The sequence below is a fragment of the Triticum urartu genome, chromosome 1A, assembly GCF_056163025.1.
Source record: "Triticum urartu cultivar PI428250 chromosome 1A, HENAU_Tu73, whole genome shotgun sequence".
NCBI lineage: Eukaryota > Viridiplantae > Streptophyta > Magnoliopsida > Poales > Poaceae > Triticum > Triticum urartu.
Genome location: NC_141873.1, coordinates 571,243,088 through 571,254,881, shown reverse-complemented (window position 1 = coordinate 571,254,881; position 11,794 = coordinate 571,243,088). Strand labels below are relative to the sequence as shown.

General features: G+C 48.2%; 1 protein-coding gene across 1 annotated transcript; it reads left to right on the top strand.

The window, feature by feature from the left end:
• Positions 1–215: 215 nt before the first annotated feature.
• LOC125533163 (F-box/FBD/LRR-repeat protein At5g56420-like) lies at positions 216–1,847 on the top strand. The gene is made up of 3 exons (XM_087541698.1): positions 216–1,135; positions 1,249–1,383; positions 1,467–1,847. Exons 1-3 carry the CDS (start codon positions 248–250, stop codon positions 1,845–1,847), a joined length of 1,404 nt encoding a protein of 467 aa, XP_087397824.1. The 5' UTR covers positions 216–247.
• Positions 1,848–11,794: the final 9,947 nt, after the last annotated feature.

Sequence of the window (11,794 nt, the reverse complement as noted above, 5' to 3'; positions counted from 1 at the left end):
ACCTAGATACCCATCGCCTACTTCTTCTCGGCGTGCTCTTCCCTCGCCGCCGCACAAACCGCCAACCATGGGGATGGAGGCAGCCGCTCCTGCTCCTAGATCGAGGAAGAGGAAAGCACCGGCTACCCCAGCTACAGAGGCGCCCTGTCCAGAACCTGCTCTTCCCATAGCGGCTGGGGACGGAGGAGGCGCCGGCGGTGACCGCATCAGTGACCTTCTCGACGCCGTCTCGCTCAGGCCGCGTACGATGGAGATGGAAACGGCGGTCGCGGCAGCGACTGCAGAAGGGCACGCCTCGGAATCTACGGCGGAGGACCGCCTCAGCGGCCTCCCCGACGGCGTCCTCGGGGACATCGTCTCGCTCCTCCCCACCAGGGAAGGCGCACGCACCCAGATCCTCTCCTCCCGGTGGCGCCATCTCTGGCGCTCAGCCCCGCTCAACCTCGATCACGGCTCGCTCTGCGACCACCCGGACGACTTCAACTCCGTCGTGTCGCGCGTCCTCGCAGCCCACCCGGGCCCCGGTCGCCGCTTCTCCGCACCCGTCTACCACCTCTGGGGCGGTCGAGCCACCACCGCGGACGCCTGGCTCCGGTCCCCGGCCCTTGACAACCTCCACGAGCTTGAGCTGTGCAGCTACAACTACAGATTGCTGTACCCACCAGCGACACCACAACCGCCGCCCGAAGCCGCCTTCCGCTTCTCAGACACCCTCCGTGTTGCCACCATAGGAGAGTGCCACCTCCCCCACAGCACCATTCAGGGGCTTCGCTTCCCTAAGCTTCAGAAGCTCGCGCTTGAGCGGGTCACCATCTCCGAATCCACACTGCACGCCATGATTGCTTCTTGCCGCACTGAGTGTTTGCTGATTCAGAATTGCTCTGGCTTCCGCTGTCTCCGAATCAACTCGATTACTCTTAGAGGCGTAGGCGTGAGAGCTTATAATTATCATAAAGTGCTCAAAATTGGGGAGCTCGTCATTGAGAATGCCCCCTGTCTTGAAAATTTTCTCCACGCTGGTTTCCATGAGTACCTGCATATATCGGTAGTCTCCGCGCCTAAACTGAAGACTTTAGGCTGCCTCTATTCTAATTGTAATACCACACTCGTGTTCGTTGAATCGACGCTTATTCAGGTAGCTATAGCCTTCCTACTTGCCTTCTTATCTGCATTTTTGTGTTCATCAGATGAATTACATACTATCCGCACTTATAGATGGTCTAATGTCGTCTTCCATGCTTCATGAAGGGATTGCGTGTTCATAGCCTGACGAAAACAGTGTGCACTGTTAAGATTTTAGCTATTGACATGAGTGCTCTTAGTTTGGATGTTGTTATTAACTTGATGAGATGCTTTCCATGCTTGGAAAAGTTGTACATTGAGGTGACAATTCTTCTACCATGGTTCAGTGCTCATTTGATCTACTTAATGTCCTCATTGTGTTTATCTATCTATGCTCTTTTCAGTCAATAGGATCTGGGAAAACCAACTCGTGGCGTCGTAAGCATCAAACTCTTATAAGATCTCTCGACATTCGTCTGAAGACATTTGTTTGGGAATATTATGAGGGCATCAAGTCACATGTTAACTTTGCCACATTCTTTATAAGAAACGCGAAAATGCGAGAGTTAATGACTCTAAAGGTTAATCCACAAGATTACAATGAGGAGTTTTTTGCACAACAACGTAAGATGCTTCAGCTGGATAACAAGGCCTCCGGAGGTGCTCGTCTACATTTTACACCAGATCGGTCTCATCGCAGCATTAAGGATTTTGGTGTCCATGATTTGGATCTAGTTGATCCCTTTGTAAGGAGGCATCCTTACCAATTTCATACTTTGTCCTAGTTTTGTTTGTTGTCACCTTTGTAACTTATTTAAGCTTGCATTATTTTGGAACCTTACGACAGTTGTTACATGTGCTATTCGTGATTTTAGTTCTGTTGTAATTGTAACCATCTTGTGCATGTCACCTTTGTTGCACTTATTTGATGAGAAAATACAGATCTGTGTGGCTTCTGGACTCTGCCAGTCAATTCATTTTATGAAGTCATCAGACTTGCCGGGGCCTTCTCAGGTCAAGATATTTGTAAGGTCATTCAGTTGGTTTAAACAAGGTGTTATCAGGTATCAGCCCCCCTTGCTCAATGGTAAGATGTGCGTGGAACATAGTCGCAACTCGCAAAATCAGGTTGTTGTGTGATGTTCTCCAGTTTACATCAACTACTTGGAGCACGGGTCTATCACTTCAGCCAGAACCCGAAAAAAGGGGCCTCATCTTGGAAGCAAGGAGTTTCTTTTTGATTCCAGCCCGGTGTTGAAGTACTGCTCTGATCAAAGCCTGGTCAATCTGTTGACATAGTTTTTCTTGGAAGGTAAATAAAAATATGTATTTCATGATGAGCAGCAGAGTGATGAGAGCGGGGTGTAGTGTAGGGAGGCACGCGGAAGTTGGTGAGAGCTGCCAACACAGGGCAGCCTCCCTTGACTCTATAATTGGTTTGTCAAATTGCTGTGGATATGCGAAAGAAATAAGATGGAACGCTGATGCATGATGTGTACTGATGCTAGATAGGCTACATGAAGTGAAGATCCTGCCCTGTTGCATTCGTTTGTGAGAGTACAATTCGTATGGCAGTTCACTACCGGAATCGCCACCTATGCCGACGGCAAGGGCCGTCGGCATAGGCCTGAGTCCCGTCGGGGTAGACCTATGCCGACGGCCCCCGTCGGCATAGGGCCGTCGGCAACATATGCGTCGGCATAGCCAGGGAGGCCGTCGGCTTAGAAAAGCCGTCGGCATATATGATACGCCGACGGGGGCCGTACATCTATGCCGACGGCCCTGGCCGTCGGCAACTATCACGCTTAACGGCGGCCGCTGTCAAGTCTGCCCAATGACTGATAGCCACGTGGCACCCCTATGCCGACGGCCTAGCCGTCGGCTTAGTCAAAACCTGTTGGGGAACGTTGCAGAAAACAAAAATTTTCCTACTCGTTTCACCAAGATCATCTAGGAGTTCATCTAGCAACGAGCCATCTAATGCATCTACATACCTTTGTAGATCGCGCACGGAAGCGTTCAAAAGAACGGTGATGATGTAGTCGTACTTGACGTGATCCAAATCACCGATGACCAGCGCCGAACGGACGGCACCTCCGCGTTCAACACACGTACGGGACGGGAGACGTCTCCTCCTTCTTGATCCAGCAAGGGGGAAGGAGAGGTTGGTGAAGATCCAGCAGCACGACGGCGTGGTGGTGGATGCAGGGCGTCACAGAAGCAGGGCTTCGCCAAGACTACGAGGGAGAGACGTAACGGGGGGAGATGGAGGCGCCAGGGGCTGGTATGAAATCCCTCCTCTCCCCCCCACTATATATAGGGGTGCCATGGGGGGGGGGGGGCGCCGGCCCTAGTAGATGAGATCTACTAGGGGGGGCGGCGGCCAAGGGGAGGTTTCCCTCCCCCCCAAGGCACCTAGGGGTGCCTTCCACCACATGGACTCTTCCATGGTGGAACCCTAGGCGCATGGGCCTATAGGGGGTGGCGCCCCAGCCCACTATGGGCTGGGTTCCCTCCTATTTCAGCCCATGTGGCCCCACCCGGTGGGCCCACGGGACCCCTCCGGTGGTCCCGGTACAATACCGATAACCCCGAAACTTGTCCCGACGCCCGAAACAGCACTTCCTATATATAATTCTTTACCTCCGGACCATTTCGGAACTCCTCGTGACGTCCGGGATCTCATCCGGGACTCCGAACAACATTCGGGTTTCTGCATATACATATCTTCATAACCCTAGCGTCACCGAACCTTAAGTGTGTAGACCCTACGGGTTCGGGAGACAAGCAGACATGACCGAGACGACTCTCCGGTCAATAACCAACAGCGGGATCTGGATACCCATGTTGGCTCCCACATGCTCCACGATGATCTCATCGGATGAACCACGATGTCGAGGATTCAATCAACCCCGTACGCAATTCCCTTTGTCTATCGATATGTTACTTGCCCGAGATTCGATCGTCGGTATCCCAATACCTCGTTCAATCTCGTTACCGGCAAGTCACTTTACTCGTACCGCAATGCATGATCCCGTGACCAGACACTTGGTCACTTTGAGCTCATTATGATGATGCATTACCGAGTGGGCCCAGTGATACCTCTCCGTCATACGGAGTGACAAATCCCAGTCTTGATCCATGTCACCCAACAAACACTTTCGGAGATACCCGTAGTATACCTTTATAGTCACCCAGTTACGTTGTGACGTTTGGCATACCAAAGCACCCCTACGGTATCCGGGAGTTACACGATCTCATGGTCTAAGAAAAAGATACTTGACATTGGAAAACTCTAGCAAACGAACTATACGATCTTGTGCTAAGTTTAGGATTGGGTCTTGTCCATCACATCATTCTCCTAATGATGTGATCTCGTTATCAATGACATCCAATGTCCATAGTCAGGAAACCATGACTATCTATTGATCAACGAGCTAGTCAACTAGAGGCTTACTAGGGACATGTTGGTGTCTGTTATTCACACATGTATTATGATTTCCGGATAACACAATTATAGCATGAATAAAGACAATTATCATGAACAAGGAAATATAATAATAATGCTTTTATTATTGCCTCTAGGGCATATTTCCAACAGTCTCCCACTTGCACTAGAGTCAATAATCTAGTTACATTTTGATGAATCGAACACCCATGGAATTCTGGTGTTGATCATGTTTTGCTCTAGGGAGAGGTTTAGTCAACGGATCTGCTACATTCAGGTCCGTATGTACTTTACAAATCTCTATGTCTCCATTTTGAACATTTTCACGAATGGAGTTGAAGCGACGCTTGATGTGCCTTGTCTTCTTGTGAAACCTGGGCTCCTTGGCAAGTGCAATAGCTCCAGTGTTGTCACAAAAGAGTTTGATTGGCCCCGACGCATTGGGTATGACTCCTAGGTCGGTGATGAACTCCTTCACCCATATTGCTTCATGTGCTGCCTCCGAGGCTGCCATGTACTCCGCTTCACATGTAGATCCCGCCACGACGCTCTGCTTGCAGCTGCACCAGCTCACTGCTCCACCATTCAACATATACATGTATCCGGTTTGTGACTTAGAGTCATCCAGATCTGTGTCGAAGCTAGCGTCTACGTAACCCTTTACGACGAGCTCTTCGTCACCTCCATAAACGAGAAACATTTCCTTAGTCCTTTTCAGGTACTTCAGGATATTCTTGACCGCTGTCCAGTGTTCCTTGCCGGGATTACTTTGGTACCTTCCTACCAAACTTACGGCAAGGTTTACATCAGGTCTGGTACACAGCATGGCATACATAATAGAACCTATGGCTGATGCATAGGGGATGACGCTCATCTCTTCTATATCTTCTGCCGTGGTCGGACATTGAGCTGAGCTCAATTTCACACCTTGTAACACAGGTAAGAACCCCTTCTTAGAATGATCGATATTGAATTTCTTCAATATCTTATCAAGGTATGTGCTTTGTGAAAGACCTATGAGGCGTCTCGATCTATCTCTATAGATTTTGATGCCTAATATACAAGCAGCTTCTCCAAGGTCCTTCATTGAAAAACTCTTATTCAAGTAGGCCTTGATGCTGTCCAAGAGTTCTATATCATTTCCCATCAAAAGTATGTCATCTACATATAGTATGAGAAATGCTACAGAGCTCCCACTCACTTTCTTGTAAACGCAGGCTTCTCCATAACTCTGTGTAAACCCAAACGCTTTGATCATCTCATCAAAGCGAATGTTCCAACTCCGAGATGCTTGCACCAGCCCATAAATCGAGCGTTGGAGCTTGCACACCTTGTCAGCATTCTTAGGATCGACAAAACCTTCCGGCTGCATCATATACAATTCTTCCTTAAGGAAACCATTAAGGAATGCCGTTTTGACGTCCATTTGCCATATCTCATAATCGTAGAATGCGGCAATTGCTAACATGATTCGGACGGACTTTAGCTTCGCTACCGGTGAGAAAGTCTCATCGTAGTCAACCCCTTGAACTTGTCGATAACCCTTAGCGACAAGCCGAGCTTTATAGATGGTCACATTACCATCCGCGTCTGTCTTCTTCTTAAAGATCCATTTATTCTCTATGGCTCGCCGTTCAACGGGCAAGTCAGTCAAAGTCCATACTTCGTTTTCATACATGGATCCTATCTCGGATTTCATGGCTTCTAGCCATTTGTCGGAATCCGGGCCCGCCATCGCTTCTTCATAGTTCGAAGGTTCACCGTTGTCTAACAACATGATTTCCAAGACAAGGTTGCCGTACCACTCTGGTGCGGAACGTGTCCTTGTGGACCTTCGAATCTCAGTAGGAGCTTGATCAGAAGTATCTTGATCATTATCATTAACTCCCTCTCTAGTCGGTGCAGGCACCTCAGGAACATTTTCTTGAGTTGCGCCATTTACCGGTTCAAGAGGTAATACTTCATCAAGCTCTACTTTCCTCCCACTTACTTCTTTCGAGAGAAACTCTTTCTCCAGAAAGGACCCATTCTTGGCAACAAAGATCTTGCCTTCGGATCTGAGGTAGAAGGTGTACCCAACAGTTTCTTTTGGGTATCCTATGAAGATGCATTTTTCCGATTTGGGTTCGAGCTTTTCAGGTTGAAGTTTCTTGACATAAGCATCGCATCCCCAAACTTTCAGAAACGACAGCTTAGGTTTCTTCCCAAACCATAATTCATACGGTGTCGTCTCAACGGATTTCGACGGAGCCCTATTTAAAGTGAATGCGGCAGTCTCTAAAGCATAGCCCCAAAAAGATAGCGGTAAATCAGTAAGAGACATCATAGACCACACCATATCCAATAGAGTGCGATTACGACGTTCGGACACACCGTTACGCTGAGGTGTTCCAGGCGGCGTGAGTTGTGAAACTATTCCACATTTTCTTAAGTGTGTGCCAAACTCGTGACTCAAGTATTCTCCTCCACGATCTGATCGTAGAAACTTGATCTTCCTGTCACGTTGATTCTCAACCTCACTCTGAAATTCCTTGAACTTTTCAAAGGTTTCAGACTTGTGTTTCATTAAGTAGACATACCCATATCTACTTAAGTCATCAGTGAGGGTGAGAACATAACGATAGCCACCGCGAGCCTCAACACTCATTGGACCGCACACATCAGTATGTATGATTTCCAATAAGTCGGTTGCTCGCTCCATTGTTCCTGAGAACGGAGTCTTGGTCATTTTACCCATAAGGCATGGTTCGCACGTGTCAAATGATTCATAATCAAGAGACTCTAAAAGTCCATCTGCATGGAGCTTCTTCATGCGTTTGACACCTATGTGACCAAGGCGGCAGTGCCACAAGTATGTGGAACTATCATTATCAACCTTACATCTTTTGGTACTCACATTATGAACATGTGTAGCATTACGTTCGAGACTCATTAAGAACAAACCATTCACCATAGGAGCATGACCATAAAACATATCTCTCATATAAATGGAACAACCATTATTCTCAGATTTAAATGAGTAGCCATCTCGAATTAAACGAGATCCCGATACAATGTTCATGCTCAAAGCTGGCACTAAATAACAGTTATTGAGGTTTAAAACTAATCCCGTAGGTAAATGTAGAGGCAGCGTGCCGACGGCGATCACATCGACCTTGGAACCATTCCCGACGCGCATCGTCACCTCGTCCTTTGCCAGTCTCCGTTTATTCCGCAGCTCCTGTTGTGAGTTACAAATATGAGCAACGGCACCGGTATCAAATACCCAGGAGTCACTACGAGTACTGGTAAGGTACACATCAATTACATGTATATCAAATATACCTTTGGTCTTGCCGGCCTTCTTGTCCGCTAAGTATTTGGGGCAGTTCCGTTTCCAGTGACCCTTCCCTTTGCAATAAAAGTACTCCGTCTCAGGCTTGGGTCCATTCTTTGGCTTCTTCCCGGCAGCTTGCTTGCCGGGCGCGGCAACTTCCTTGCCGTCCTTCTTGAAGTTCCTTTTACCCTTGCCTTTCTTGAACTTAGTGGTTTTATTGACCATCAACACTTGATGTTCCTTCTTGACTTCTACCTCCGCTGACTTCAGCATTGAGAACAACTCAGGAATGGTCTTTTGCATCCCCTGCATGTTGAAGTTCATCACAAAGCTCTTGTAGCTTGGTGGAAGCGACTGGAGGATTCTGTCAATGACCGCATCATCCGGGAGATTAACTCCCAGCTGAGACAAGCGGTTATGTAACCCAGACATAGTGAGTATGTGCTCACTGACAGAACTATTTTCCTCCATCTTACAGCTGAAGAACTTATCGGAGACCTCATATCTCTCGATCCGGGCATGAGCTTGAAAAACCATTTTCAGCTCTTCGAACATCTCATATGCTCCATGTCTCTCAAAACGCTTTTGGAGCCCCGGCTCTAAGCTGTAAAGCATGCCGCACTGAACGAGGGAGTAGTCGTCAACACGTGTCTGCCAAGCGTTCATAACGTCTTGGTTCTGTGGGACGGGTGGATCACCTAGCGGTGCTTGTAGGACATAATCTTTCTTGGCAGCTATGAGGATGATCCTCAGGTTCCGGACCCAGTCCGTATAGTTGCTGCCATCGTCTTTCAGCTTGGTTTTCTCTAGGAACGCGTTGAAGTTGAGGACTACGTGGGCCATTTGATCTACAAGACATATTGCAAAGATTTTAGACTAAGTTCATGATAATTAAGTTCATCTAATCAAATTATTAATGAACTCCCACTTAGATTAGACATCCCTCTAGCCATCTAAGTATTACATGATCCGAGTTGACTAGGCCGTGTCCGATGATCACGTGAGACAGACTAGTCAACGTCGGTGAACATCTTCATGTTGATCGCATCTTCTATACGACTCATGCTCGACCTTTCGGTCTTCTGTGTTCCGAGGCCATGTCTATACATGCTAGGCTCGTCAAGTTAACCCTAACTGTTTTGCATGTGTTCCGAGGCCATGTCTGTACATGCTAGGCTCGTCAACACCCGTTGTATGTGAACGTAAGGATCCATCACACCCGATCATCACGGCGTGCTTAGAAACGACGAACTTTAGGAACGGTGCACAGTTAGGGGAGAACACTTCTTGAAATTGTTATGAGGGATCATCTTATTTACTACCGTCGTTCTAAGTAAACAAGACGCAAAACATGATAAACATCACATGCAATCAAATAATTAACGTGACATGATATGGCCAATATCACACAGCTCCTTTGATCTCCATCTTGGGGCTCCATGATCATCTTGTCACCGGCTTGACACCATGATCTCCATCATCATGATCTCCATCATCGTGTCTCCATGAAGTTGCTCGCCAACTATTACTTCTACTACTATGGCTAACGCGTTTAGCAATAAAGTAAAGTAATTTACATGGCGTTTCTTGATGACACGCAGGTCATATAAAAGAATAAAGACAACTCCTATGGCTCCTTCCGGTTGTCATACTCATCGACATGCAAGTCGTGATTCCTATTACAATAGCATGAACATCTCATACATCACATATAGATCATTCATCATTCATCACAACTTTGGCCATATCATATCACAAACCACTTGCTGCAAAAACAAGTTAGACGTCCTCTAATTGTTGTTGCAAGTTTTACGTGGCTGAATTAGGGTTCTAGCAAGAACGTCTTCTTACCTACGTTAAAGCCACAACGTGATTTGTCAACTTCTATTTACCCTTCATAAGGACCCTGTTCATCGAATCCGCTCCAACTAAAGTGGGAGAGATAGACACCCGCCAGCCACCTTATGCAACTAGTGCATGTTAGTCGGTGGAACCGGTCTCACGTAAGCGTACGTGTAAGGTTGGTCCGGGCCGCTTCATCCCACAATACCGCTGAAGCAAGAAAAGACTAGTAACGGCAAGAAAGTTGACAAATCCATGCCCACAACTAATTGTGTTCTACTCGCGCAAGAAGAACTACGCATAGACCTAGCTCATGATGCCACTGTTGTGGAACGTTGCAGAAAACAAAAATTTTCCTACTCGTTTCACCAAGATCATCTAGGAGTTCATCTAGCAACGAGCCATCTAATGCATCTACATACCTTTGTAGATCGCGCACGGAAGCGTTCAAAAGAACGGTGATGATGTAGTCGTACTCGACGTGATCCAAATCACCGATGACCAGCGCCGAACGGACGGCACCTCCGCGTTCAACACACGTACGGGACGGGAGACGTCTCCTCCTTCTTGATCCAGCAAGGGGGAAGGAGAGGTTGGTGAAGATCCAGCAGCACGACGGCGTGGTGGTGGATGCAGGGCGTCACAGAAGCAGGGCTTCGCCAAGACTACGAGGGAGAGACGTAACGGGGGGAGATGGAGGCGCCAGGGGCTGGTATGAAATCCCTCCTCTCCCCCCACTATATATAGGGGTGCCATGGGGGGGGGCGCCGGCCCTAGTAGATGAGATCTACTAGGGGGGCGGCGGCCAAGGGGAGGTTTCCCTCCCCCCCAAGGCACCTAGGGGTGCCTTCCACCACATGGACTCTTCCATGGTGGAACCCTAGGCGCATGGGCCTATAGGGGGTGGCGCCCCAGCCCACTATGGGCTGGGTTCCCTCCTATTTCAGCCCATGTGGCCCCCCGGGACAGGTGGCCCCACCCGGTGGGCCCACGGGACCCCTCCGGTGGTCCCGGTACAATACCGATAACCCCGAAACTTGTCCCGACGCCCGAAACAGCACTTCCTATATATAATTCTTTACCTCCGGACCATTTCGGAACTCCTCGTGACGTCCGGGATCTCATCCGGGACTCCGAACAACATTCGGGTTTCTGCATATACATATCTTCATACCCTAGCGTCACCGAACCTTAAGTGTGTAGACCCTACGGGTTCGGGAGACAAGCAGACATGACCGAGACGACTCTCCGGTCAATAACCAACAGCGGGATCTGGATACCCATGTTGGCTCCCACATGCTCCACGATGATCTCATCGGATGAACCATGATGTCGAGGATTCAATCAACCCCGTACGCAATTCCCTTTGTCTATCGATATGTTACTTGCCCGAGATTCGATCGTCGGTATCCCAATACCTCGTTCAATCTCGTTACCGGCAAGTCACTTTACTCGTACCGCAATGCATGATCCCGTGACCAGACACTTGGTCACTTTGAGCTCATTATGATGATGCATTACCGAGTGGGCCCAGTGATACCTCTCCGTCATACGGAGTGACAAATCCCAGTCTTGATCCATGTCACCCAACAGACACTTTCGGAGATACCCATAGTATACCTTTATAGTCACCCAGTTACGTTGTGACGTTTGGCATACCCAAAGCACCCCTACGGTATCCGGGAGTTACACGATCTCATGGTCTAAGGAAAAGATACTTGACATTGGAAAACTCTAGCAAACGAACTATACGATCTTGTGCTAAGTTTAGGATTGGGTCTTGTCCATCACATCATTCTCCTAATGATGTGATCTCGTTATCAATGACATCCAATGTCCATAGTCAGGAAACCATGACTATCTATTGATCAACGAGCTAGTCAACTAGAGGCTTACTAGGGACATGTTGGTGTCTGTTATTCACACATGTATTACGATTTCCGGATAACACAATTATAGCATGAATAAAGACAATTATCATGAACAAGGAAATATAATAATAATGCTTTTATTATTGCCTCTAGGGCATATTTCCAACAAAACCTATGCCGACGGCTAGACCATCGGCATAGGGGTGCCACGTGCCGACCAGCAGCTCCTCTAGGACCAGGTCTATGCCGACGGCC

Bases quoted from the DNA above. Each gene is read 5' to 3' on its own strand.
- LOC125533163 (XM_087541698.1), top strand. From the start codon at position 248: ATGGAGATGGAAACGGCGGTCGCGGCAGCGACTGCAGAAGGGCACGCC. The intron at 1,136-1,248 runs GTAGCTATAGCC...TGCTTCATGAAG, and splicing joins TTGAATCGACGCTTATTCAG to GGATTGCGTGTTCATAGCCT. The intron at 1,384-1,466 runs GTGACAATTCTT...TGCTCTTTTCAG, and splicing joins TGGAAAAGTTGTACATTGAG to TCAATAGGATCTGGGAAAAC.